The sequence below is a fragment of the Takifugu flavidus genome, chromosome 14, assembly GCF_003711565.1.
Source record: "Takifugu flavidus isolate HTHZ2018 chromosome 14, ASM371156v2, whole genome shotgun sequence".
In the NCBI taxonomy this organism is placed as follows: domain Eukaryota; kingdom Metazoa; phylum Chordata; class Actinopteri; order Tetraodontiformes; family Tetraodontidae; genus Takifugu; species Takifugu flavidus.
Window position 1 is genome coordinate 10754831 of NC_079533.1, and position 27928 is coordinate 10782758.

Here is a 27928-nt window from a genome sequence, read left to right on the forward strand (position 1 = left end):
GGAAAAAAGGCATTTTCAGCGTGCCCTGCCCCCTCCTTATTCTCTGGGGAACGAGAGATTATCGAAATGCATAAATGCAAGAGAGAGAGAGGGAGACTGACAGACGAAGAGGAGGAGGAGGAGGAAGAGGAAGAGGAGGAAGAGCGGGCAAATAAGAAAGGGAGGGCGGCGGAGCGACGCCATTGGCTGGCTGGTACAACATCGAGCGTGGCAGAAATATCCCTCTCAGTCTGAGAAACAGAGGAGCCGCAGAGGCTGTAGACTCAGGAAACACCTTCAGGACTTGTTTTAAGACAAAAAAAAGAGGGGAGAAAGGGGCTTTAGAAACAGAGTGAGGACAGACAAACAGGAGGACGGAGAGAACTTAGGATCCCTGAGCACTTAGGGGATGTCTGGAGTCTGGAGCCAGAATAAAAGCTGCTCTACATGTAGAATGCTGTGTTTGGATCTGCCTTAGATCATCCCCCTGAACCGAATACTCCCCCCTGCGCGCTCACAGACAAGAGAGAAAAAAAGGCCACCTAAAATATCTTTTGGAGCCATCTGAGGGATGCAGAGGAGAGCATTCTGGAGAATTCTGACATGGTGCCGACCCAAATAGGCGAGGACAGAGTGGACTGCTCAGTGGCAGAGGCTCCTCGGACCAGACCCAGGTACTCTCTGCTGGATGCTAAGACCAGATGTGTGCTAATCCTCATTCACGCTCCTTTCTCCTCGTTATGGTGATAATCTCTGCTGTGCGCAGCCATAAACTCGGCTCTCCAGATACAAGTGCAGTGACATCGTTTTTAGAGTCCACTAACAAGTTTGTGTAGAGGAATCTGTAACACGTGCGTGTGTGAAGTTTGTGGTCCTTTTAATCTAAAGCAACAGTTGACCCTGAAGCCGCCCGCTGCAGCCTGCTCAGCTCTCGCCAGCCATACCCTCACAGACAGGGGCACCTCGGCGCTGACCTTAGGGTCCACAGGAACCCAGAGCTTCTGCCCCGGGCCCGTCGGGCAGACACTTGCTGCCTCTGCTGCAGAGTGAGAGCAACAACATGTGCAGGCTCATCTGGCTGGAGAGAAACTACAAAGATGTGGAGGAAGAGACGGACATTTTCCCTCCCAGAGGTTGAAACGAGGAGCACCGGGCCAGCAACAGAGATCCCCCCCCTCCCTCACTGTGACACAGAAAGGCAGAGCATGATGAGAAACGGCGCCGCTCCAGCCTCTGCTCACTCAGCCCACTAAACCTGCGCCTCACCTGGACGACGCGCAGACGCAGCAGAGCTCCGAGCTCAGAAGTAAATTAGAAGCTAGGAGGTTAGAGCCAGAACAGGAGGAGGAGGGGAGTGTCGAGGAGGTGTTCTCCTCTTCTCTCTCTCGACCCACCTGGCCTTTAAGCTGGCTGGAACAGCCATGGCGTTCACCTTTGCGGCCTTCTGCTACATGCTAACCTTGGTGCTGTGCGCTGCCCTCATCTTCTTTGTCATATGGCAGGTGAGTCTGACTGAAACGCAGTTACAGCGCTGCAGAATGTTTTTAGACCGGTCTGGTGTCTGAAGTGATGTTGTGATGATTTTTCTAAAAAAAGAAAAATTTGTTCCCCCATATTTAAGGCTAAATATTTACAAAATCGTTTACAAATATTTACATTACTTTGTGTATTATAATGCAGACTTGAAACTCCTGCTTTTTTTTGCCTCAAAAATATTTGTTAGTGTATCTCCCTAAGAGCTGACAAAAGAGCAATATTGTATGTTTATTACAAGTAATATTTTAAAAATGTAACATTCAGAAACACTCCACAGGAATTAATCAAAAACTACGCAAATTTAGTAATTTAAAATACTTTAAAATCCAATTTAAGCAACTTTTGCTTATACTTTTATTTTTAACTGTGTGAGGTTGTCAAGAGGTAAATCTACGATAAAATCTGCATTTTAGCCGTACTTCAACGTGACTGATGTTCTCAAGTCCATCAAAACCGAGCGTCTGACTTTATTCCACAACAAAATCAACAGAAAACAATTCTCTCACCACACAAGAGTCCCAAGTGACGCAGAACTGAGCTGAAATGATTCACGGCTATTCCTAAACAACCATAAAACAACGTGAATCCGGATATTCACACTGTCTGGAGTGAATCCTACTGTGTATCATGATGCTCTGAACACACCGAGCATCTACTAGGCACGTCGGACCTGTATGTATTTGTGTTGATTAATCCAATTGAATATAGTGTTGATAAAAAACATCAACTCATGATGATAATTATTCCCTGAGCTCACAGTGGGAACATCAGGGTTTAACACACAACACACAAGTAATGGAGCCACCTGTGATCCCTAAGAGTTGGAGATAAGCTGCTCCTCAAACACGGTGTGGAGCTTCAGCAAACAGCACACAAACGCGTCCTGAGAGGAGCTGAATCTGGCTGTTTGTGCGTCGCTGCGCTCGCGGCGTTTCTTGGTGGTATTTGCACCTGACAGGCGGCGCTCACCTGAGAGGTCGGAGCGGAACGTTCTGCTGGTGTAAGACTTGAACTGACTAACGTGCCGATTGACTCAGTGGGTGAGACTACACGTGAGTCAGTCAGTGTGTCTGCATGTGAAAGGGAGCCGGCGACGTGCGTCTGTGTGTGTCTGGCTCAGACCCCATGTGATTAAAACGCTTATCAAAGACCCCCCCCCACCCCTCCAGCTGCATTCCACCCACAGACACAGTGCCGTGATTCCATTTCCCCCTCCACCAATCAGACAGTGCGTTCACTGCTACAGTAACCATGGAGCTTGTGGGTGTTGCCATGGAGACTGCATCTGTTTACGGCATTTAGAGGGTGGGGAGAAAAGGTGGATGCGTAGATGCATGTTTGGGAATGACCTGTTATTAGAAGTCAGACATCTGAGGCACTGATCGCTGTGGGTCTGACCTCACTGGCCCTCACAGGCGACCTTTGACCCCACAATTACATTTTTCCTATTAAAAAAAAAACCACATTTACAGAAACATACTTATACGTATATCAACATGGGAGTTGTGCCAGGCTGTATCTGAACATTGTAAATGTGTAACCGTGTTCTGACTGACACACACTCTGTCTCTTTATCTGAAAGCTTCTCCGTTTGTTCCATTTTTAGATTATTGCCTTTGATGAGCTGCGCACAGACTTCAAAAACCCCATCGATCAGAGCAACCCCACCAGAGCGGTAAGAGCCCTGCAGTCACACTGTTCTCATGGATGATCAAACCTGGCCGTGCACGCAGAAAACCCCGTCCTCTTTAAGCTTTGAGAGAATCCTTCTCTGATCACGCAAAGAATTAAAGGGTCTCATTCAGAGAATGTGGAACTCTCGTTACGGCACAATTGAATAAGCAGCTTTAGTTCTTTCATTTAATTTACCGCGGTCAAATATTTGTCCCGCACTGTCATAACAAAACTCTGACTAAAATGTCTGAGTTTCCAGGTGAATCCCAGCAGGATCAGGCGGACCTGTTTGCCTCAAACACTCATTTGTATGCAAATCGAAGGACTCGACCTACAGGAACCGCAGCTCATTGGTTTCATCCCCTAAAGAGAGATGCAAATCGAGTCAGGTGGTCGCTGCGTGACGTTCAGAATTCGCCTCAACATTAAACTAATGTGCGGCTCGTTATGGATACGAGCCGAACATCTGCAGCACCTGTCAATGCTTTTCACAAGCGAACTCGATGTTCCAGCAACTTACCTGCATCAGACCTGTGAAGTGTTGAGAAGTGGGAGAGGAAGCTGTGGGAGGCCTGCCAGCTGTACAGGGGTGTGTGTGTGTGTGTGTGTGTGTGTGTGTGCGGGTGTGTGTGTTCAGTGCAGTGTGAGGCGTTTCACTGGCAAAGAAAGGACATTTTTGTTGGTCACAACTTCTCATGTATTTAAGGCTTTGGTTAGAATTGGGTTGAGCCCTGGGTTTATATGCAACGTTGAGGGTTCAGGTAAAAAGCTGGGGAACGTGCATGAAAGTCCTCACAAAGATAGAAGTTGAAGGGCTGCACTGGTGTGTGTTTTCACTGGATGAAGAACAATCTCAACGTGTTGCTGCGATCATGGTTGGCAAGTGTATGATGATGCCAGTCAATATCAATAATCTGCATGAAAAAAAAAACCCCATTAAGACACAGCATGTTCCAGAACGTTATATTCAGTCACGTATATTCCATCGTTCTGGCATTATGGGCTGTAAAATGACTCAGCTGATGAATAATGTTTCTTTAGTTTAGTTAGTTCTAGAGTGTTGATGGTTTAGGATGGAAGTGATGGAGGATGCGACCCATGTTCTGGAAACACAGCAATGCTACAGGCTGCAAGTGAGCAGCACCACAGTTTCACACATTATACGTGTTCGTCGCATTTCACAACTCATGACATGAAAAGTGTAAATAAATAGAGAGCTAATATCTACATGAGGGGGGCTGCAGCTTCAGGGTAAAAGCTGCTTTCAGGTCAGCGAGGGGAGTTTGAATTTATGTCCACAGAGTGTTAAAAGGCTCCGTCTGCAGCTAATGGACATCATGGGGGTCACAGAGCTGCAGCACAAGACAAATGAGTCAATATGTCAATCCGCCGGAGTCTTTCCTCTGAGGGATTCTTTAAACTGAATGAAAATAAACCGCTGAATGTTTTCCACACGCTAAAATCGCATGAGATACCCTTTGTCCTGAGAATGTTATAACTGTTTCTATTTTATGAAGCCTTTTAGTGTTATATTGTTGCTCTTTTAAAAGTGGGCTGTAGACATGGTTGATGCTTTTCACCTGAAGTGTGTAAGCAACCCCCGTCTCCAATAGAATTTGATGAAAATGGCTTTGATACTTCATACAGACACGTTTATCCTGATTATGATTTTATCCTTTTGTGCTGTTCACAGAGGGAGCGGATCCTCAACATTGAAAGAATCTGCAACCTGCTTCGCAGAGTGAGTAGCGAGCGTTCCTAAAAGAGACGGGTTCTATGATGGGAACCTCTGATGCTGGTGATGCAGTCCACCTCCACTGCCCCCCTAACACACGCACAGAACACTGAAGTGTTTTTCTCACCATGGGAATCTTCTTTTCCTGTTTTAAGCTGGTCACAAAGAGAACATCTCGTCTTCGATCCGGCGTTAGTGATCAAATCGAGAGAAAAAAAAAGTGAGAACTAGCAAATGATACCAGCTGTCTAAAGCTAAGTAGCAAACTGAGGGCTAAAATGCTCTTCAGTATCAACCGCATTCAAAATCTTTGACAGGACGCACGTGAACTAGTTAGTCTGGCCTGGTCGTCACTCTAAGTTACGAATTTTTTCCAAACTGCCATTTCATTCACCACACCCCAGAGGTTACCATGGGAACATATAGCCTCTGTCCATCAGCAGGACTGGTGGATGTAAACTGTATTTTTAACAAAAGAACATTGATAATGGATTCAGTCTCATTGAGGTTTTTGCTGATTGTAGCGGAGGGTTTAAACTGCGCCGCCACCTCTCTGTGTGTTTTCTGGGTAGCTCGTGGTGCCGGAGTACTCCATCCACGGGCTCTTCTGTCTGATGTTCATGTGTGCTGGAGAGTGGGTCACACTTGGCCTGAATACCCCCCTGTTCTTCTACCATCTGTGGAGGTGTGGTCCCATAACAGATGTCTCTTCTGTTGAGATCACTTCAGACGTGAGCCAAGCCTCTCTTCTTTTTCAGGTTTTTCCACCGGCCGGCCGACGGCTCGGAGGTCATGTACGACCCCGTGAGCGTGATGAATGCCGACATTCTCAACTACTGCCAGAAGGAGTCCTGGTGTAAGCTGGGCTTTTATCTGCTCTCTTTCTTCTATTATCTCTACAGGTAGGTTAAAACATGTTAACCTGGTGCCTGGTGAGCTTCCCAGTAAGGTAATCTTTGTTTTTGTCTGCTCCCTGTTGAAGCATGGTCTACGCCTTGGTGAGTTTCTATTAGACCATCGGCGATGAGGAGAAGAAGCAAGAGAAGCTGGCGTATACGTCGACACTCCTTCTCCTCGTGTTTTGCCTTTTACCCACTGTACATAAAAGGGCTGGCGTCCCCCCCACCCCCTCTGCCCCCACCCCTATGCTGCTTATTACAGGTCCAGTCACTGAACTCACTGTGAATCTATCAGACAGAAGTACCAGAGGTGTTTCCGCTATCGATCCACCGAGTGTTACAGACGAAAGTGTCGGAGGGGGACGATACAATTAAAAATATCTGTGTAAAAGTCAGATTTCATACTGCCATCAGACCCACACGTGCGCTCAAAATGGGATGCGTTCAGGTTTCGAAGGGCCTTTTTCCCAGGACGCGCTCGGTTCCAGAGAGCTTCGCGCTCGGACGTGACACCCGGTGCCAAAATATCAGTCCTAAAAAAAACATTGCTGCCACAATGTTTTTGTCTTTCTTTATTTGTTGAATTAACAATTACATAGTTGTGTTGTATTTTTCTAGTAATCAGGGAGCACCTTATACTTGTCACCACATGATCTACACTGTAGTGGTCAATGACCAGAGGTGGAATGTAGAAACTTTGTGTACAAAAAAAAGGCAATGAAATCATAGTTGTGTGATGGAATTCAACCTGATTCTGTTATTTGCTCTGTTGGGATGTTTCTGGTGTCAGGGGTGTGATTTAACAGGCCTCTGCTCACTGCTAGGACTGGTGTTAATGTGTGTTTGTGCATACGTGAAATCTGGACGGTGTGTCTGTGGGCAGGTACCAGTCACCTGATGCATCTGGTACATAAAGTGTGAGAACCAGGAGGGACAGTTGAAGGAGTTTCTAATTCTGTTAAAAAATATGTATTATGGATGAGGTTACTGTGGCATCAGGTGGATGAATGACACACAAAATAATTGTTTTCGATTTAAAACAGCCTCTGGAAATAGAAGTCAATGTTAATAGGTGTAATTTTGTTGTTTATTCCGTGTGCAATCACTAACTAGAATACATTCAGAAGCATAAACCACTAATATTAATCACAGAGCAATACTGTAGGGTCACGCTGTAGTTTGTTGCTGTGGACAACTCTCAGAAAAAGACTCGAGCGACTGAACTCATCTGTATATTTCATGATATTCCAAGCCCGTGTGTTTCGTGAATTTGCTGAAATATTTTGTTAAATATTTATTAAGTTGAGCTAATTTCAATAATCAGGTACGTAGTGGCAGCAGTCAGTATTTACAGCAGCAGGACAGAAGCCAGAGGATAAAAAAATATCACCTGCGAAGGAGCTGTTGCATTTGTTTTAAATCGTTGTGAGGAGAAATCCCAAAAATCTGCAGCTTTATCCGAGCACATCGCTCTGTGCTCGTCACGGTGACTCGCAGTTCTGCTCTCTGTAAGTCACCCAGGACTGGTTTACAAACTGATCGACATTTGTCTCCGGGACAGTTTCAGGGTTCACGACTCCTCTTTAGACCTCAGAAGTGACCGGACTTGTCCCCGTTGCAAACGTTCGAAAAGCCAGACCCCAAACGTGGTTTCAATCTGGACCTAAACGCACCATTTCTGTCAATGTTGATAAAAGCAACACTGTGTTCAGTCTGGACAATCGATATCAAAGCACATGAACTCGCGGAGAGGAGAACCTACCGCTTGTATGAATGTCATGTAGTTGCTGTGAACAAAACTTATAAGGAAACTGTACGTGAGTATTTGTATCTGTCTTTTCTACATTTACCTTCATGCTACTGCAGACTCGGTGGATTACTTTATATCTTTTAGGTTACACCGTGATGTACAGTTAATAATCAGCAGATCTCTCATGCCATTCTGATAAAAAATAAATACTGCAAAAAAAAACAACATCTGTCTGGGTTTCTAATTTCCTTGTATGTTTCATCTGTGAGCAGCCAACACCACACTTTCACTGAAGGAGAACCCTCCGCCTGGATGATGAGGGAATTCATATAGGAGGATGAAGAGCGATGCACTGGGCCGTGTCGATGGAGCAGCTGTCGCCTTTACAAGTGGTTTTGCAGCAGCCTCTTAAACAGCACAGCAAACAAGTGAATTCCCTCAGAACGTGTCAGGGGGATGAAAAGGGCTCCAGGAGAGGCAGCAGAGAGGATAATGGCCTCATTAGAGGCTGGACACATCTACACTAGTGTTAAATAGCAGTGCACAGTGGTCACAGCCAGGATCCCACAACGACGGCGTGTTGAACATGTTTGATCTCAGTGCTGGTTTTCTCTCCTCGCATTGTGAATGTGTGTGTGTGTGTGTGTGTGTGTGTGTCAGGGACTGGTTTATAAGGTGGAGGTGTGAGGCGCATTCTTGTCTAAATAATGATGCAGGTGGAGAACAGAGCAGCAACAGGGCTAACGGCCACGTTTTTACCTCTGTTTGAAAAGAACATATCATTCCCCTGTTGTCACCATGGAAACTGAAATGTATTAGAGATTCCTGTTGACTCACTGCAAGGCTCTCTCTCTCCGACAGATCCATAACACTGTTTCATGCCTGGAAGTGTAATGCAGTTTGATAACATATATTTATAACACACACACACACACACACACACACACACACGTCCTGCCTTGCTGGTCATACTGCCAATCTCCAACTCTTCCCTTTTGCAGCATCCCCCGCCACCATAATTGTCTCAATTCCTTTCTGTGCTCTCATAGAGCCGTTGCCATGGAAACTGGGCACAACTGATGGGCCTGAAATGATTGGCACGCATGACTGGGGAGTGCAGAGTGACACGCACTCGCAGACCACTCTGCCCATTGGTTGTTTGGTTACTGGTAGAGGCGGCTCAGCATCACAACGTGTCACCTTCACTCGGACGTCAGGCTATCAAACACTCAAAACCCAATTATGCTTCCGCTCAGGACAACAACAATTAACAAATCTAGTTTACAGGTAACCCAACTATTTGTCCTCACACATACGGCTTCACTGTCAGTTTAACCGTTTTATAAATATTTTTTGTTGTGTTTGCCTCCCTGCTTTAAAAAAAGATAGCAGCTATTTATGGGGATGTCTCAACAGGGGCTGCTGTCGTGTCCGACAAAGTGTCAAATCTGTGTCACACTCCTCCTTTTCTTTGGCCTGTGGTTCTCCGTCCAGACAGAGACTCCAGCATGAGTCACTCTGTCAGCTTCCGTTTCCTGTGGAATCGAACGCATCCTCTGATTAAACTACGTTCCCTTCCAATAAACATCTGCGTTTTAGACAAATGGAATCTCTAGAATTAGCTTATTGTTATATTGATGGTTCTATTATGTGATAATGTTGCGCTCGATCATGACAAGAACAACAAGGAGGTCGTTGATTTATGTAGAGCTCAAATTAGGATCAAAAGAAGTCAGTTAAAGATGACCTATTAAGATGAAAAAGTTCATAGTTTATGGATGAGGCGCTTCATGTTCACTGAACCCATTTGGTCTTATTGAGCACAACTGATACAGATGAAAATTCACAACACAACACAAAACTCCTCCACATCGACACAAACTGCCAATTGGAAGCATCTGCAGAGGTGCATGATGGGAAAGAATTCAATTCCAAAGACTCTTTTTATTGACAGAAGTAAAAGCACCAGTAGGACAACGTTATTATGTTTCTCTACAGACGTGTTTCATTATGAGCAAACTATTATGTGAAGTAAAAATTCGAGTAAAAATCAATCTAAAAGGTCAAATATTTAAATACAGGAGTCATTAGTATCATGTTTATTACTGTCAAATGCTGATATGATAGAGGTTATTTATTACTCTATGACTTAGTTGCATGAACATGGGTGGCTTTAAAATTAACTGACACCATGACTATTGTTTAGTTCGCCGGTTGCCGTAGCTACAGTCATGCGATCATATCAACATGTGAACTGCTCATACCTGAACATGGCAGTGACGTTACAGTTATTACTTTTCAGAGCGGAGAAATCCGAGACACAATGGAGACAATGTGGTGTTACGCAAGTACTGTCTTAATTAGCACTCAGCATATGAAAAACAACACGAAATAGCTGGAGGGCTGCGTGGGCGAGGGCCGGGGGGGGGGATGACTGTGCTGGAAATGGATTTAAAAAGTGAAAAATAAAGGTGCGCATCAATAGAGTGCTCCGTCATTTGGTCACCCCGCTGCTCGCTGTATGCGAGAGGAGTATTATTTACCGACGCTTCAGAATAGAAAAGGGCAAAGCGGAAGCACAGAACTTTGCACCAGAGCTGCACCAGCCCCCAGGAGTGTGTGTGTGTGTGTGTGTGTGTGTTAGGGGGAGGGGGGTCACTGCTTCCAGAGCGTCTAGCTGCCTGTACTAGAATAAATGCTGGACTGCAAACATCTATTTTACAGGATGGTAATGGCATGAGGGAAAGATGATGATCACCCCGACACGCACACACACACACACGCACACATGCGCACACACACATCCCAGCCTATTATCTGTATTCTTCTGAGCACATTCCGCAGCTGTTCTGGCATTTCAGGAGCTTCTATTTTCCAAACATGCGCACAATTCCTTCCAACGTGACCAGACTGGGTGTCAGCTCATTGTTTTGCTTGATTTTACAGATGAAAACATATTAAACACGATACACACGGTGTCAGAAGGCAGCAAGGTTATTAAGGAAATGTGCTTTTTTTTGGAATGTCTTATTTCATGTCTTTAATTAAAAATTAAAAGATGTCCTGTGTCTCTTCTGAACTGGACACAAGAGAGTGTTACTCAGATTGTCCAAAGCTCTGCTTGAGCTTGAACAAAAACGTAATAAATTAATTTTTGCTGCTTCTGATTGTAGATAAATGATTAAGCTGTGGCAGTTTTGTCCTGTAGTCCCCTTCAGTATATGTAAGGGAAGATCCTGTAGGGGACACGTCGACAGTAGGTGTCCCACGCTAGTCCATACTTGGCTCTGCACTGTCTCTCATCCCGGTCCTCTCGGTGAATCAGCAGGATGGTGAAATAAATGATGTAGAAGTAAGGCAGAAGGTGTGAGAATCCTGGAAAGATGAGAGGCGCATTATTCATAAGATGTAGTAAAAAAACAATGTTCTTCACAAAATAACACATGGAATTTGGAGCAGGTTTGTTTGATAATGTGGCAACAAGGACCCAAAACTAAAGCCAGAGTAAGTTCAAGGTGTCATCTTGAATCTATAAATATATTTAGTCCAATCTGGACATTGCTCAAGGCATGACTGACTCATGGAAGTGGAAAAGAGCAAACTCTTTTGAACTGAAAAAGCTGAAAAAAGTTAAAACCATATCTAATCAGCTCCAGATCAAAAATCTGGCTGCAGGTCAGTGGGTGCTGAAGCCTGTTTCCTCGCTCTCGTATGCAGCTCAAGGTTCTGAATCAAAACTAAAGGAGGATGAAAACATGCACAGGCACTGATAAACGAACCTTGAGAGCTCCATCTCTGTTACCATGACCGTGGTTAAAAAAAAAATCATCCACGATGAGATAGAAAATCTTTTACTATAGGAATAATTATCCATAATGAGGATGACCAGCTGTAATTCATCCTGCTCACTGTGCTTCCCTTAAAATCTGTCAGACGAACGCTGAAGTAAATACCAGAGAGCTCATGATGCATCACGATAAACCTCACGGAGACGACAGAAGGTTTCTCAGCAAATACTCCTAATATTCCTCCTTTGCCGCTCAGCTTCGGCCCAGCTGGGATCTGCCTTTCTGACTCTTTGGAACGTCAGTTCTGTGACTCTGGTGACGGTCGGGTCACGTACAAAGGTACTTATGCAACGACTTCACATCTGAAAAGCAATTTGCAGCGCTGTAACCAAAGAGTGAAACATGCCATTTTAGGAAGGGTGCTTTCAGAGGAATCCGAGGCAGCCGACACAGGAACAAAGGGAGCAGACAGCTGCTACTGTGTCTGTCACCAACACTGAGTGCTTTTGGCTTTTTCTTTGTTCTAATATGGTAAAATCTAAACAACTCAGACTGAGAACTTAGAACTTAAAACAGTAATGAAAGCCTCACTGCCATCCAAACATCACCTCCTCCATGTTAGCATTAAATGTCTTTAACTCTTAATACTTGCATGATTTAAAACTTCTTGTTTTCATTCCACAAACACTCCCGACTCTCCACCAGGACACCAAAGGAGTGATAAAAAGAGCTGATGAAACAGAACTGAAACAGAACTGAGAAAGCTTGTTTCATGTATTCATTCATTCATTTATTAGCTCAGGGACCTGATGTCTTGAATGGTGCAAGTTTAGGCCACAATAAGGTCCCATTTGTCTGCAGAATTGCTTAAAATGACCATATTTTCATCCAAAAATGTTTTGTTTTTGTGCTAATTTTGTGCATGCGTGTATCTTACCACATGGCAGAGACCACGCCAGGGCCATGAGCAGGTCACCGAGGTAATTGGGATGACGAACAAGACCCCACCAGCCTGACACTAGCAGTCGCTTTCCTGTTGCCGTGGCGATGGTCTCCAGTCCTGAGCAGAGGAGTAAATTTAGCACTGCAGACACCTCTTACCCTTTCTATTTTAACACTACAGTTTCCTCCACAGCCCTTAAGCAACCCGGCTTTGCGATTCATTACATTTTCAGAGGAGAGTGACAACTTGCACAGATTTGGTGAATGTATTTAAGAAAGTTCTGAAAAAAAAAGACTGACTTGCTACGCTTGGATGTGAAGGGTCTCGCCTGAACTGGTTCTTCTGTGAGTTGGACTTTCTGAAAATATAATATCCAATACCTGGCGACAAACAGAGACACATGAATTCGCTTCAGCCACTAAACATTTACCACATTTAACATTTTATCATCTATGTTACCATTGAGCGCGATTATACAAGCTGCTCCGAGGAAACTGAGGGTCTGTGGGTGCACCACCAGGAAGGCAGCCTGCAGGCTGTATGTGAAGGGAACCCAGGCCAGGTCCCCAAACACCAGCATGAAGCCAAAACCATCATGCACGATGTCCATGGTTGTTAGAACAGCCTCCTGTTCAAACACAGAGCAGATTATCAGAGAAAGATTAGTCTGGAACACCAAAAGATAAATGTAAGAGCAATTTTAGGTGACATTTTCCTTCTTTTTTTCCCCAGAATTCTACTCAACCAAATGTCAGATGTCAGATTTTAACAAAGATTTTTCATCTCAGTCACAAATGATTCAGATTTCAGATTCCTTTTTACTTTTCAGTAGTGTTCCTTTTTAGCATATCTATTTTCGGTCTTATATCTTTGTTTTAGACCACGTGCGAGTCGACTGATGTGGGAAAGCTGAGGGATCACCTGTACATTTACCTCATTCCACAGGGCATCGGCCACATACAGCAGCTGGAAACTGTTGACCAGAATCATGGCGAGTGACGGGGAACCTCGAAGCTCCACCTCCTTCATCAACATGCCGAGATTTACAACCACCTGTGAAGAAAGAACTGCTTTACACCTGTGTCCTCTTGATTGTGGTTCTTAGAGACATTTAACAGTGACACATCAGTCAACTGGAACACTATCATTTCTATAGAGGTTAATGCATATTTGATTACAGAATACATCTAAACAGGGTCGGCCTCAGTGCTTTGTTTTAGATGCTTACTGGGACAATATAAGCATTTGTAAGATAGTGAACCTTAAAAGTTTTAAAGGTTGAACAGGAAGTGAAAAATCTCCTACACACTGTCTGCAGCCAGTTGGTGGAAGCTTATTTCTGTCCTCTCCTACGCAGCTGTCTTTAAAACACTCCGATTTACAAAGCTTTAATGCTGTTTGTGCTGTCATCACAGAGGAAAATTCAGATAAAGGGTGTTTGCATCAATCCTTGTATGATCCTAATGTTTCCCTGTGATTATAACGGATAATTACGATGTATAGGAGCCTTTTGTGTGATGCTGAGTAGATTCTATATGGTAATATTCATAAATAATAAGACACACTTACATCTACTTCTCAAAAAATCACCTTAATTATACTGTTGTCAAAAAGGACAGAAGTTTATTCATTTTCTTATCGTGTCATAATGGGGGGAAAGCTGTGGAGAGCAACACCGCCACCTGTTGGTCAATTGTGGGTTTCTAACCGGCATTACCAGTAAACAAGTAATTTTAATCAAAACATATTTATAACAGATTTAAATGCATTTAATTAGAAAGTTGTATTTTTTGTTTCGTTTTAAGTCATACTTGATTTTTGTCTTTCTTTATGGTTTTAATAACAAATATGTGAAACGGAGCATCATGTCATTGGTAACTCACCCAGCCAATCAGACCTGGCCTGAGCTCGCAGAAATACTTCAAGTCAAAGTTTCCAACTCTTGGGTTCAGTTCCCGACCAATGAAGAAATCATACAGAGGGTTTCCTAAACAGAGAGGCAGTGCATTACAAAAACACACACAAACATTATACACTCCTCAAAAAATAAGGAAACGGTAAACTATGAGCATGTCATTAAATTACGTTTCAATTCAATAATTCACGTTTCAATTCGGACCTAAACCATGTCACACAAACCTTCTGTGACTTTTTTTTTTAACTTTTACCTCCGCACAAGCAACCACAGCTTGTTCTCAGCTTTCTGCCTCCACATTCAGCAGAAATCACTCTAACTGTTGAAGGGGGTCAGTTAATATAAAAGTGTTGCTGATGCAGCCTGCAGGCTTGTGGAGAGCCTGAGCGTTGAAGAGTACACAGAGGAATAACAGGATCCTTCATAAATGGAAGAAAAAGCCCACAGACGGGTATTTTTGTGCCTGAGATGAACATCCTCACCTGTATTGCCTCCTAAAGCGAGAGCATGAGAAGGAGCCCAGAAGGAACGGATGTAGAGGTAGATGGAGAGCAGGAACGACAGCGCTATTGAGCACATGGCCAGAGGCAACAGCAGGTCGAACACAGACCCCAGCTGGGCACCGAGACCCATCAACAATAGCAACAACGTGCAGCTGATGCATAGGCTGTGGAACCCTGCAGGGCAGAAATAAACCAATCCGCATCGCTGTTGCTTAGGAGACGGAGGAAAGCAGTCTGCCACGGGCTGCTGTGAATAAAGTCTTCAGCTGTTGAAGCCCACTAGACTGAGGCTCAGGGTGGCACATGCAATAGACTGGAACGTTTCAAACATGCGACAGAATCACACGTAAAGTTTGACAAAATACAACCATGAAACATGAAGCAACAATACCATTTATAGGATATTTAAGACGCTTTCCGTCCCTCAGCACTAGTCCTTCAGACACCTGCAGATAAACACACGGTTCATCAATGACATCATAGTTTAAAAAGCAGAGGAAACATTCTGTCTTCGACTACCCCCCAACACGAACACTACATTCATCATACCTTTCCAAGTGGCATGAAATAGAGGACAACATGCAGGCTGATCCAGCCCAGCAGCAGCACAGGGGCCAGAGGGTCCCACAGCTGCTCAGCTGAGGGTAGAGGAGGGGGCCAGCAGAGCACACTGGCCTCGGAGGACCGACTCACAGAGGTCAGGAACAGGACCGTCAAGGGAAGTAAGGTGGGAATGAACAGGGCACCTGAGAGGTGGGTAGGTTAGATCAGAAGGGGTGGTGGTAGGAGATAAAATAAGATATAATCATCATATGAAAACAAACCGTAATCATTCATTCCAATAATTTTAGGAGAAAAACCAAGGACTTTACTCAATGAGCACAAAAAACATGATTGTTGTATTGTCTCACCCAGCGTTCCTCCAAACTCTCTCTGAGCATCATGGGAGGTTTTGTTCTTCAGTGCTTGAATGGTTGGCTTCATTTTTGGTCCTGCAGAAAAATAAAAGAAGGCATATTTTATTTAGACAGATTGAAGTCTTAAAACAAAGCAATTGCATAGTAATGGGTAGTACATATGGTCATAAGTTCCATTCACCTGTGAGATTTAATGACCGAAGCTAGTTTTGTAGGTAAAAAAAAGTTTCATTATATAATTAGTACATGGGTAAAATCTGATAGTAAATATAATTTTGACAATGAATTTATTTGTTGTAAAATTTACAGTTAAACATACTGTGAGTTCATATATGATATAATTAGTGTATGTATTACATTTTTAAAATCTCAATATAACACATTTAATAAATCCACCTATAAATCCACCAATCCAAATAACTAGTATATGGTACAATTTAGGAATTTTATTCCCCTTGTTTATATCAATAAAATCAATGTAATTTCCCTTATCTCTTCCTTTATAACTGAGTTCATTGACATTCGAGGTAGTGAAAACGAACCTGTGATATTTAATTGATCACAAATCAATTCGTTTCCAGGACGACCAACTAGATACCAAAAGAAAAGCTCTTCTACCGGCACTGATGCAACTGTTGTTATAAAGACTGGAGACAAAGTTCAGGTCTGAAGTCCTGTGTGTCCCTGCTGTGACAATATAACGCCGAGGCCTCTTTAGCCTGGGCGTCTTTAAAAACAAGATGATTAAAATATCAAACGCGGTCGATCTCCTGATGCTGTCCGACTTTACCTTACCTGAGAGAGACGCGCAGATGTGAGCCGAAAACGCTTTTAATACCGGAGTGCATCCATCCAAAAAGCTGCTGATAGAAACGCCCCCGGAACACGTCCGCGAGGCACGAAACGCCCTCTCGGCCAATCAGATCGCTCAGCAGGCATCAGAAGAGGGCGGGGACAACTTTCCATAGCCAATCAAATGATCTCATCAGGTGGCGACAGTCGAATGAGCGACAGTGACGGAGGGCTGGCAGATGTTGTGAAATACACCTGTGTTACCATCGACACGTTAGGATTGTTAAGATAAACGTCAATAACGGCATATTTTACTGTTATCAGAGTTTTCTTTTTTAATAGATCACCCTTAGACTATCAAACGAGTAAATTTTATTGTACACACATACATTCAACCATATTCTACATAATTTATCTGAGACATGCACAGCAAAATAGATAATCAGTAGATTAGCTGTAGTGGTTTAGACAGACTTTAAATTATTCAGAGAGAGAAAAAAAAGACCCCTAAAAGCATTTATTAATACGTGACATTTTCACAGGACACATTTGTTCATCATTGTCAATCTGCAGCCCCCAGCAATACACTTATTTTAAGGCAAACGTGTTTAAAAACTTCTGTATCATGTAGCTTACTTTTTTCTATACTGGAAAATAAAAAGAAGTTAAAGGAACCCATTTTCTCTGATCTTTTACATCAAATCCAATCTAATTCTCAAAAAAACAAAAAAAACAATGCCTGAGCCTGGATTAAAATGTAGATCTGCTCCACTTTCCCTCTAAAGTCACTTAAGCAAGCCAAGTGTTTAAAATGTTACACATTTCGCAACACTAAAATATGTAAAACTGAGCTTAAGTCATTAGGCTTCACCTCTTTTTTTGATAGAAACCAACTGAGAATGCATGCACACATTACACAGCATCATCTGAACCTAGATCAGTTTAATATCCATGTGACAGTCTCAGATATCAGTCCTGTTGCACTTTAATCTCAGCCCCTCTCACAGATGACTTCAATCACACTTTGCTCCATTGGAACAGGATCCAGGCAGCGGTGGGCGGAGCTGCCCATTATCTCGTCCAGCAAGAAGTGCACAAGGTTCTCATCAGAGACGAAGCGCCACAGGTACATCTGCAGGTAGTGACAGTCAACCTGGATCTGCTGAAGCCCGTAGCGGCCAAATGTGCGCAGCCGGACGCACTCCAGGAACGTCTTTAAACTGATTTTGATAATTCCTGTCATCACAGAGACCTGGAGAGAGCGGCGTGGGTGTGAGTGACACATTTTTAGTAAGGTTAGACTGCGAGAAGCACATGAACGCACCTTGTTGAACTCCACTGAGCTGAAGATGTCGATCCGTTCTGAAAACAACTTGTGTATATTGCTCAGCAGATTAGTATCCATAGGGGCACTGCAGAGATTCACAAGAAAAAAATGTCAGGTGACATCTCAAACAGGGAACAAAGCTGAGAGTTTACTACTATTCCCCGACCTGGGGGTGTAGCTGGCTGCATAGCGCGCTTGCTGCCTGGAGCTGCTGTAAACAGAGAAAGTCCTTTTGCTGGAGTCACTGCTGTGTGCTTTCCTCACACCTTCTTCATAGAGCAGCCCGACCTGTAGTGAAGCACAGCCCATTCAGAAGATCCTCTCCCCACACATGGTGATGACATATAAAGAGTAGCACTGAGGACTGAACCTCAGATGGTGATTTGAACAGAATGCAAACTGGACCTGCACGTCAATTGAGGTAGTATCCTCCACCACCCGCTTCATCACGGCTCGGACATTTCGTGGCTCGATGGTATTTACCCAGTCGCGTGTTTCCACACTCTTTCTCAACATCTGGGAGATAATCAGTCCCTGCACCTAGAAACACATTAACAGGTTAAAGAAAAGGTCTCTTTGTAGTCTGATGTCTGTTGACTTGTGTGTTGCAGATGAAACCCCACCTTTACATAATGGTTCAGTAGTTTCTGTGCTGCCTCTCTTGCTTCTGCACATAAAGTTGTGACAGGTGTGACTGGGCTGTGGTGCTGGGACAAGAATAGGTGGATGTAAGTTTACCTTCATCAACCGCATGCTTAAACTCTATGTGTGTCTTGTGCTGATTTTTTTCTGTAAGTCTGTTCAACCTGCACTAGGAACTGCTCATCTGTCAGTGTGAGTATATAGGAGATGGTGGAGGTTTCATAGTCCAGGCAGAGACGGGAGAGCAGCAGCAGGAGGGCCGGTGGGGTTGAGCCGCCTTTGTCCCCTGTGCTCTCACAAAACTGGCGGGAAGACTGGCACACAAATTTGATGAAGCTCACCACAAGACTCTCACGTACACCCTGACTGCAGAACTCACCCTGTAAGGAAAAGAATGAAACGGGATTAATAACAAAAATGCTTCACCCTAAAACTTCAGAGAACATTTGCAAAAACCCAAATTATAGTTCATCAAATTATTGAGCCCTGGTAAGAATAAGAAATATTGATATCGTAAATAGAGAAATTATTACTATTTTAACAATATTTAGCTGAGCAACTGTGGCTCATGCCAAAGAAAAATAGAATCCCTTCACCTTGAAGTATGGTTTGTTGGAGAACGTAATGTCTTTAGCTGTGAAAAGATGCACCGACGTCAGCACTGATTTGATCTGATTGAGAATAGAAGCAGACAGTGAGGAGAGCAGCTCAGGCAGGCTGGTGTGAGTGTCTCTGCTGGAGGTAGGCCCTCCCAGAAGAGCACCGCCAGCAGCCATGGAAGTGCCGGTTGCGGAGAGTCGAGGCGTGGCCAGGGCCTGCCTCACGTCTGTCAAGCTGTCCATGTAGAAACTCTGCAGGGCAGTGAGGTACTGTTTGACACGGTCCGTCGCAGCACGGATCACAATTTCAGTCCCCTGGATTGGAACAGTGGAGCCTGGCAGCAGTTTGGCCACAGCCTGAAGTCTGCGGTGGAAGCGGTCGAGTGCGCGGACTAAGAGAGAGTTATCTGCTACTCCCCTCTCTTCTTGTATCCTACGCTCTACAAGTGAGAAATAGCGAGCAGCCAGATCATCCACGAAGGCGTGCAATTTCTCGTTTGCCATTTCGGAAATATTTATAGCGACGAGCTCGCCTTTCTGAGCATGGTTGATGAAGAGTTCTTGATATGATGTAATAACTAGACACAAGCTGCTGACAAATTCGTTGCAGCCTCTGTCGATGAACTCCAGGATGTCGGTGTTAGGGGTGGGAGAAGATACACTGCTGGCATTTGGGGAGTTGACAGATGATGACCTGAGTTCAGAAGCACTTCTTCCTACTGAGGCAGAAGGGTAAGGTCTTATCTCTACTTCCAGACCCTGAAGGTCCAACTCAAGCCGGGACCGTGCGTGGCTCAGGAATTTATCACACAGCTCCTCTGCTGGCTCATCCAACTGTAGCAGCAGGTCCACACATTCTGATAATTCTTTAGAGCTTGACCCGCCATCCCTATGAAACAAAAAAATGACCATGAGGAACAAAATAAAATCATATTTTAGCATTTAGTTCTAACTTTGGGGTCCAGATATTTGACATAAGACTGTCCAATATAAATGATATGTTAAGCCTTTACTGACCTCTCACATAGACATTTGTTCATTTTGCATGAATTATTTTTTAAAGTTCTTCAATGTTTCAATATCAATGCTTCACTGTCATGATCCATCAAAATGTCTCATCTAAAGGCTGACAGACCTGAACTTCTGCCGGAGTTCCTGCGCCAGCTTGTTCATGATGGCGTGACAGTCATCCTGAATTCCTTTAAAGGAGGGCAGGTGGCTGTACTGCTGCAGCACACATCGGGCATGGCGGTAGGACTTCACTGCCTGAGCGTAGGCCTGCAGCTCCAAACATTTGTTTAGTCGTGCGGGCAGTTCAAACAGAAACTGCAGCTTCCTTAAGAGGGTGTGAACCCCTGAAATGGAACACAGCAAACAAGTGTGGGAAATTTGATCTATTTACTATTTCTATAAGTATACAGAACAAGCAAAACAACAACCTCAAAGTCACCTGAGAGTTTTGTAATCTGTGTGTGCTGGTCTTGAAGAGTACCACTAATGCGAGCGCTAAACTCGGTGATGGCCGCCATGTTAGCAGATAGGCAATCCATTTCATCCTCCATCTTTTTGAAGTCATTCTTCATCTTCCTTATGGTGTCTAAAAATTGCAAGAATAGGTTTGATACTATAACTCAAGGACAAATAAAGAGTGAACTTACATGAATATTTTTTTTTTTAAATCAAATTTTGTCCCATCTCGTTGCAGAGATGTCATAGAGAAGGGAGAACGGCAGCAAATATCAAATGTGCCCTCATCTTTGAGTGATGTTGGCTGTCACTGGGGGACAGTTGGTGAAGATATTCTCCAACTGACTGGTGGGTAAGGAGCGTCGTGTATTCGCACATAAAGCTACCATGCAGGAACTTGACAAAAACTAAATTAAGGAAATGTATGCACGCTCAAAGACAAATACAGGATAAAAAACAGCATCTAATAAAAAAATGTAAATGAAGACTGTGAGTCAGATGTTTTCTTTACCTGTTGCTGATATGAATTTGTTGTAGTTTTCATACACCAGCGTCTGCATGTCACTATCCAGTGAGCGGATCTGCTTGACCATGCAGGTCTCATGGTCCATCAATTCAGCAAGAGAACACTCCCTTCTGAGCTGCAGACCAACAGTTACCAAAACCTATTTAGTCTGCATATTACTCTATAACACACATTTACTAATGCAAATATTAGAAACACCCAGTAAAGAAAATAATACAATTTCCTTTTCGGTGTTGCTATGACAATCTCATTACTATGACACTGTGGTGACCATGAGAAACATCATTGGGTTGTACTTTAACCAGACTATCTAAGATTCACGTGGATAAAAGGTGACACTTCAGCTCAGACTAGCACATAATGACAAGATGTGTGTTTAATACCTGCAGACGAAGGTAAAAGCACAGGTCACTTACCTTGTTGAGATAGAGTTCGGGGTCGAAATGCGGCCCGTTGATGTCACAAGGATCCAGGGACCTCGGTTGCTCGTCGGCCTTTCCTTCCTCGTTCAGCCCGTAGTAGAGCTTCAGCATGCCGTGCACCCTGCGTCTCCTGCCGGAATCATCCGACATCTGACTGGCAGCCGAACCGCTAGTCTCTGCATCCATAATGTGCAGAACCCTGCCAGAAAATGGACCAGTGAAATGGCGATAATCGACAATGGTGGGTGTTTACCTGCCGGAAGAAAACAGAACAAACGGCGTCGGAAACTGTAAAGTCGTGCTATTTAGTGACTCAAAAATAGGTAGAAGAACTATTTGATATTAATAAAACGCTTTTTGTTGTAATTAGCTTGTAAAACCGGTCATGTTTCTCCGAAAACATATAAACCTAACATAAGAGACTTTATTGTAGCACCTTGAACACGTTTGTGTTTCCGGGTTTGTGGCCAATCCGGTGCTCGTCGGGTCGTCTGTACGTGATGACGTGATAGATCACGCTGGGCGAGGGTACGTACGTCGGCATTTTTCTATTTACGTTGATTTTATTTCCTTTCCTCGCACCTTAGCAATCAGCAAACAGTTCACATGATTAATAATTTTCCAATTAGTAACAATGTTAACACTTAACTGCGCTATTTTCTTTCTATATACACATAGCTCGGTTTTATTGGCTGAATGTAGACACTGCTAGTAAAGTGTATTTACTATTGATTGATTCCCAATTATCCATTTCCAAGGAATTAAGTCCATTTTGCACATCTTTATTAAAACACATCAAATATATCGTACAGAAGGCAGAATAAGCCTAACACACTGCTCCACACTAGTCCAGTGAGGTATCAGAACATCATAAACTAGGAAGGTGAAATATATGGTCTAGTTAAAATACTGGGAAATACATTACAAAAAATTGTGTCAAAACGAAAAACATAACAACAATGAAAGTATCCAATGTCAAAAACAGTACAAAGAATAGGCACTTAATGCTTCTGCAGTGAATGCTTAGAGGGGAAAAAAGACAACACAAGCAACTTCTCCACTTCATTCTGGTCTACAAACAACTGAATCTCCTGAAAATCAGCAAAATTCTGTCCCAAAAATCTAACAAAATCCTATCTGCAGATTAAGGATCAAAGTAGTAGTGTAAATAGTGCAGTATCAAATGTGTAATCTGCTGGAATGGCTATTCTACAATGTGACATGCATAGTGTGAATATGCAGCAACATACTGGTCTGCTGCACTCAGTTTACAGACATAACAGGTCAGAGCATAAAGATGTAAAAACATTCAGAGGTCTGCATGCTGATCTGACTGAGGAAGAACACAATTGGAGCCACATTTAAAAAATGAAAGGATTTGTTAAAGATTCTGAATGTGCAGAGAAGACAAAAACAACCTCCAATTTGTGTGAATTGCACCCCAATATTACAGTAATATTCTGAGTTTTGGGTGAATGTAGCTTCCCTAAAGAGATGCTGTGAAATGCTGAGATGCTTGACATTAGTCGCGTGATTCTAGTTTGGAAAAGTGTTACAACAGCAAATATCAAACATGTCAATTCAATAAAAAGCCAAATGTACACAGCACAGAAAATGTGCTCACATGAGTTTTTTTAAGATCAGTAACAAACTGTTTTATGTTTCTACCACAATTTTCTTTTTTGTCACGGTTCATTAGAATAAGGCACAGGCAGATTGAGATGCAGAATAGTGGTAACGAGTCCTTAGATCACCCCGGAAATGGTGGGTTGGCCGACTATAAAGAGTTGGCGCCAACGCTTTGGAGAGGCAGATACAGTATATTTATTAATAGTGACTACTGACGGGTTCAATCCCTAGGTATTAAAGTTAAAAGGTGAAAATGTTTAGTAATTTTGAGTCACAGCAGAAAAAACAAAAAGGTGATGTAAACTGAACAGTTCTCTGTAGGAGTGTTTCTCTAAGGCTTGTCTTTGTCTTATTGATCAAATGTCATTCAATGAAATATTGTTTTTGCATCGCTAAACTGTCTTTATGTACAAAAAGATAAATATTGTAACACTTGAATGACTTCCTTGGTCCTCTTGGGTGTTTACATGGTAAATTAGTCGAACGTCTCATCTGTCAAGTCTTTGAATATCAGTGTAAAATGATCAAGTTTGGTCTATGCTGCTGAGGGTTGGAGCTGTTTAACCCTGTTCCAGACTCTCTGACACTTGTACAGCCGAGTACGCGGGTGCCTGCCGGGTAAAAAAGGATGCAGCTCTCTTGGGCTTCAAGCGCTTGATTTCTTTTCCTGAGAGAACACAACAGACATATGGTCACGACGGAAGTAGAAATCATTTACAAGCCAACGTCCTGTAATACACTCACCAGTGTCCACGTAGCTGATGGTGTTTAGCGTGTGGACTCGACTGCATACCACGCTGTTTTGTCTGTGCAGCATCCCGCGCCGTCCTCCGCGTCCATTCTTGTGCCTGCCTTCCTGATTGGCGGACTGTGGGACGTCCTCCCTGTCAGTTTCACCTGCAGCCCCTCCCTCAGATGCAGAATTGAGCTCCACACAGAATTCAATGAAGCCGCTCATTAGCTCAGCCTGTTCAACAAATAAAGCAGTTTTTGAAAAGACAGGATAAAACAGCTGAACTGCAGGATTAAAGCTTGAAGAGGATCTGCTGTCCTCAGGTTATGTAACGCCTCATCACCATCTGGTGGCCCACACTGGTCTTTTTAACATTTCAGCGATGACACCGTGTTTTGCTCTTTTGAGAACAAAGCTCAAGCAGCACCATTCATAAACCTCCTCAAAAACATCAGCAGCAATGAGCTCTCCGGAGACCTTCAGCAGAAGTGAGACACAATCGTAACCACATCTGTCACCTCGCTCTGGCAACAGTTAAATAATTCGCCACAGATCTGAGGCAAGCAGCAACCACAACATAATGACTGGCTGATGACATTTTTCTTACTTGTTTCGAGTAGATCTTCAGTAGCTTGTTGACAGCAGTGCCGTCTTCCTCACCATCAAACTCCAGCCAAAGAATGTGTGAGTCCCCCTCCTCTTCAGGGTAGCTGTGGTCCCAGGAAAGCTCGCTGAATTGCAAGCCAAGCAGCACATGCTGCGACACATTCAGTGCAGCAGAGATGAGGATGATACCCAACTAAGGTGTTATGCCCAAGCAAAGTGAAAAACATGTCACCTTTTCTTTGGCGTCCATCACATAAACCCCCTCCAGGCAGATTCCCACATTCACAGTTTTACGCTTTCCTCTTTGGAGAATCCCTTGTGACGGTTTGTCAATCTCGCCGAGAAATAAAGCGCACCTGAAGTTGAGAAAAATTAAATGACAGCAAAGGATATTGACTTTAAATGAAGTCATGTGAGGATGAGTAAGAAGCACAGATTACTCACCCATAATAAGGCAAAGTGTGACAGGTGTGCAGGTACTGGTGCAGGAGCTGTGTGGGCTCAGGAGAGTCTCCAACAGATGTGCAGAGTTTTCTATATGCTGCCAAAAGGTTCTGCTCCACACCTGCCTGACGGCTTGACTTCCCTCTCAGAGTGGAGAACAAACCCCCACTCCCTATGGCAACATGTGCAGGCACGTAGGAAGACACTTTCTTCTCTCTGTTTTAAAGCAATCAAGACCACCAGTAAAAAAATAAAATAAAAAATCTGACTATTTGTAAAATCAAAGGGGATATATCACCATATCACTGGTACATTACATAGATATACATCAAAAATTCAGTTTTAAATCTGTTTCTAAGCAAGTTCTTTAACTTACTTTAAAACAGTAGCAAATTGTTGGTCATCAAGGCCAGTGCCCTCATCAAGAGCAAAAGACAAGGCTCCGAGATCTGTCCAGTGTTCGGGGTCACAGGGGTATCGACCAGCAAGAATGTTGCTCTTGGCCTCATCGTACAACAGCCTCAGCACAGCTTCATCCTCAATCTGTTGGACAATCAGAGATTAATATGCTTGTGTGTTATTTCTTCAAAATCTACTCATCTAATAAGAGTTGTTGTTTAGCTGGAGCGAAGCGTTGTGAAGAACCAGTACCTGCTGCTCTTTAGATTTAGGATAAAACACATTGCGTCGGAACTGGAGATACGGTTCATCTGTAGAAAAAAAAAAACCATGGACATAAAGACAAAAGTCAGCGTGTCGCTGATTCTCAAACCAAAACTGCATTAACCTAGAGACGTTGCTGCCTGTGCTTAGCAATTATTATAACGTTATTCAACAGTAGCGATTCATTTCCTTTTTGCTTGTATTACTAAGTTGTCACTACTGTACCCCCCGTTTTTGGCAACGCAAGCTACAGCCGTTTCACCAGTTCTTTGAAAAAGGCACAAAATGAACTAACACGTGTGGAATTTTCTAGTTAAAGTGTTAAACCATTAACAAACTCCAGACTTCCAACACCTCATTTGCAAACTCAACCCAAACTTATTTGACTGTATTCAGCTTTATGGAACCCTATTGATAAAATAGCAGACAACTTCAGACAGCTAGTATTTTACTTTTCAATGGCAGCCCAGAGCACCAGCAAAGTCCCGTCTCTCACCTTGTGAAATGTCTTCTTCTGAGGCATCGGTGAAGCGGTACAATAGGTCCTGCCACTGACGGCACAGCTTGTATGGTTGATGCCTCAGCTTTAACTGCAAATCTAAAAGGTGATGAGGCAGAAAATTTAAGATTTAAGGTGCACATGTTAAAATAAGGTGCAACAAATGGTAATTGGGCCATGTCTAAGGTACATACTTCAGGAGCCGGACCATTGTTTTGTATTAACAGTTGAATAAATACAATTCTATAAAGTATTCAACTCTGCCATTTTACTTCATGCAATGCTGTATAAGGCCAACTTGTTGAGGCCTACATAGGCAACCACATTAAAACCCTGCTGAATTGTCTGATCAAATACCAGCGTGTAATATTCTTAAAGGCCAAAAAATTATCATATTGATTGTGTGCTCTCACCAAGCAGTGGAGAACAAAGCCAGAAGGCAAACACTTCCCGAGCAGAATCCGGTATATGGAGAGCCTCACGAACACTTTGTCCCAGCTCCTGTACGGTCACTGTCCCAAGGCCTTCTAACGTGAGGTGAACGGCACTCTCACCGAACAGATAAACAAGGACATCTTGAGCTGCACAAACATAAGAACAAGATTCTAAATGGAATGTCATCCAGAACAAATTCTTCTATCACAGAGCATTAATTGTGCTTGTAATTGTGGCACACACCACGGGAAAGCGTTGCAGAGGAGGCGACACTTCCCCTTTGCGAATGATCGCCTGATGAATCAGGAAAACTGCAATCATCTCCTTCCATTTCTAATCTGTAACACAGAAGGCACTCACAGTTACATCACATCCTTTCAGAATGCATTCTAGCACAGTATAATATGCTTAGTAACCATAATAATCAGTAGGTGGAATATTTAATGTGACCCACAGGAACTAGAGGAATTAATCTGTGTTCACCAAAATCTTTGTGGTGCTCATATTGACCATATAGCCATAAACTGAAACTAAATAAAGACATCATCATGCTAGACGATGTCTCATTAACACCATGTGCTAAAACCAGAGGATCCCAACCAACTACACTTGATCTCCACTGCCTTTCATTTTGGTTCCAGTCTATTTGGTATTTAGTGAGAAGGAATCTTGAAAAAAGTTAACTGATATGGGGAAACACAGAAGCTCAGACTTAGTAGACGGTGGTGTGGCGAATCTATGCTCGCCAGAATCACAACAAGAAACAAACAATGGTGGAATTAGCCAAGAGAAATGTCAACTGACACTGGATTCCATTAGCTAAAGCCCAAGCTAGCTTAGCTGCAGGCGAACTGGTAATGTCACAAATCACTGCTAACAGTAAGTTTGGGAACAAATTGTGTCTGTCCACCTACCTGTCAAGTCTGGAAAATCTGGCTCCACTTGCAGCCGATAGTCTCACTGGAATCCTTCTGCTAGTGTAAATATTCCCTAACCTCCTGTGGCTTTAGGCATAAACACATTGGAGATTTGAATAATTGCCTGCTTGTTTTTGCCCGGGCTACAGCTAACCAACACTTGTCCTGAACTAGCTTTCCGGGCAGCTGCAACAGTTTCAGTGGGCATTTCCCAGATGAGCCGTGTTATGTGAACCACATATCACGGGCGTGACTTCACTCCGGGGGCTGAAAATGTCCACATTATTATTATTATTATTATACTGCGAGGCCAACAGCTCAACGAAAACACCACAAAGTGTCTGAAATAACAGCCCTTGCGCGACAATACAGATCACATATGTAAAATTCCAAATCTTTCCGACAGAGAGTCGGTTCAAATTGTCTGATCCTGAAAATGATCCCCAAATCTACGTCACAGAGTGCGTCCTTGCCGGGCTGTCACGTGACCAGATGTTTCTCAAAAAATGAGAGGAAAGATTGTTTAAACTTTAAAGTAATGTTGTTTTTTTCCATAAAATAAAAAAAGAAATACGCTGATATTGTACG

At 43.3% G+C, this 27928-nt stretch overlaps 4 protein-coding genes across 6 annotated transcripts; 1 reads left to right on the forward strand and 3 right to left on the reverse strand.

Moving 5' to 3' along the window:
• The first annotated feature begins 160 nt into the window (after positions 1–160).
• cnih2 (cornichon family AMPA receptor auxiliary protein 2) lies at positions 161–7798 on the forward strand. The gene is made up of 6 exons (XM_057054505.1): positions 161–1481; positions 3122–3190; positions 4883–4930; positions 5497–5609; positions 5683–5826; positions 5907–7798. Exons 1-6 carry the CDS (start codon positions 1401–1403, stop codon positions 5935–5937), a joined length of 486 nt encoding a protein of 161 aa, XP_056910485.1. The 5' UTR covers positions 161–1400; the 3' UTR covers positions 5938–7798.
• Positions 7799–9497: 1699 nt separating this feature from the next.
• tm7sf2 (transmembrane 7 superfamily member 2) lies at positions 9498–16525 on the reverse strand. Of its 2 annotated transcripts, none has more exons than XM_057054472.1 (11): positions 16435–16525; positions 15634–15714; positions 15272–15468; positions 15114–15168; positions 14702–14896; positions 14188–14291; positions 13238–13357; positions 12764–12932; positions 12604–12684; positions 12299–12421; positions 9498–10948 (listed from the first exon to the last, which is right to left on the reverse strand). In XM_057054472.1, exons 2-11 carry the CDS (start codon positions 15704–15706, stop codon positions 10788–10790), a joined length of 1278 nt encoding a protein of 425 aa, XP_056910452.1. In that variant the 5' UTR covers positions 15707–15714; positions 16435–16525; the 3' UTR covers positions 9498–10787. The 2 variants fall into 2 exon arrangements, with proteins under 2 accessions (XP_056910452.1, XP_056910453.1); XM_057054473.1 differs by lacking the exon at positions 16435–16525 and adding an exon at positions 16182–16423.
• A 255-nt stretch (positions 16526–16780) lies between these two features.
• vps51 (VPS51 subunit of GARP complex) lies at positions 16781–21894 on the reverse strand. 2 transcript variants are annotated; one of them, XM_057054432.1, is made up of 12 exons: positions 21851–21894; positions 21409–21613; positions 20978–21107; positions 20450–20596; positions 20135–20354; positions 18997–19888; positions 18565–18780; positions 18382–18465; positions 18164–18298; positions 17925–18046; positions 17756–17843; positions 16781–17683 (listed from the first exon to the last, which is right to left on the reverse strand). In XM_057054432.1, exons 2-12 carry the CDS (start codon positions 21598–21600, stop codon positions 17423–17425), a joined length of 2487 nt encoding a protein of 828 aa, XP_056910412.1. In that variant the 5' UTR covers positions 21601–21613; positions 21851–21894; the 3' UTR covers positions 16781–17422. The 2 variants fall into 2 exon arrangements, with proteins under 2 accessions (XP_056910412.1, XP_056910411.1); XM_057054431.1 differs by having other exon boundaries at positions 21409–21667; positions 21851–21891.
• A 281-nt stretch (positions 21895–22175) lies between these two features.
• frmd8 (FERM domain containing 8) lies at positions 22176–27748 on the reverse strand. The gene is made up of 11 exons (XM_057054464.1): positions 27338–27748; positions 26667–26761; positions 26402–26569; positions 25986–26087; positions 25478–25536; positions 25203–25369; positions 24827–25042; positions 24615–24738; positions 24384–24533; positions 23788–24010; positions 22176–23710 (listed from the first exon to the last, which is right to left on the reverse strand). The coding sequence occupies exons 2-11, from the start codon at positions 26752–26754 to the stop codon at positions 23604–23606; spliced, it is 1404 nt and encodes a 467-aa protein (XP_056910444.1). The 5' UTR covers positions 26755–26761; positions 27338–27748; the 3' UTR covers positions 22176–23603.
• Positions 27749–27928: the final 180 nt, after the last annotated feature.

Coding starts and splice junctions, on each gene's coding strand:
- frmd8 (XM_057054464.1), bottom strand. CDS start 26,754: ATGGAAGGAGATGATTGCAGTTTTCCTGATTCATCAGGCGATCATTCG. Junction 25,043..25,202: donor CAATTTGCTACTGTTTTAAA/GTAAGTTAAAGA, acceptor GCTTTAAAACAG/AGAGAAGAAAGTGTCTTCCT. Junction 23,711..23,787: donor CATCAGCTACGTGGACACTG/GTGAGTGTATTA, acceptor GTGTTCTCTCAG/GAAAAGAAATCAAGCGCTTG.
- vps51 (XM_057054432.1), bottom strand. CDS start 21,600: ATGGATGCAGAGACTAGCGGTTCGGCTGCCAGTCAGATGTCGGATGAT. Junction 18,299..18,381: donor TACTGAACCATTATGTAAAG/GTGGGGTTTCAT, acceptor ATGTGTTTCTAG/GTGCAGGGACTGATTATCTC. Junction 17,844..17,924: donor GCAGCCAGCTACACCCCCAG/GTCGGGGAATAG, acceptor GAATCTCTGCAG/TGCCCCTATGGATACTAATC.
- tm7sf2 (XM_057054472.1), bottom strand. CDS start 15,706: ATGAAGCCAACCATTCAAGCACTGAAGAACAAAACCTCCCATGATGCT. Junction 15,469..15,633: donor AGAGTTTGGAGGAACGCTGG/GTGAGACAATAC, acceptor CCCACCTCTCAG/GTGCCCTGTTCATTCCCACC. Junction 12,685..12,763: donor TTGTATAATCGCGCTCAATG/GTAACATAGATG, acceptor GTTTGTCGCCAG/GTATTGGATATTATATTTTC.
- cnih2 (XM_057054505.1), top strand. CDS start 1,401: ATGGCGTTCACCTTTGCGGCCTTCTGCTACATGCTAACCTTGGTGCTG. Junction 5,610..5,682: donor TTCTTCTACCATCTGTGGAG/GTGTGGTCCCAT, acceptor CTTCTTTTTCAG/GTTTTTCCACCGGCCGGCCG. Junction 5,827..5,906: donor TTCTTCTATTATCTCTACAG/GTAGGTTAAAAC, acceptor TCCCTGTTGAAG/CATGGTCTACGCCTTGGTGA.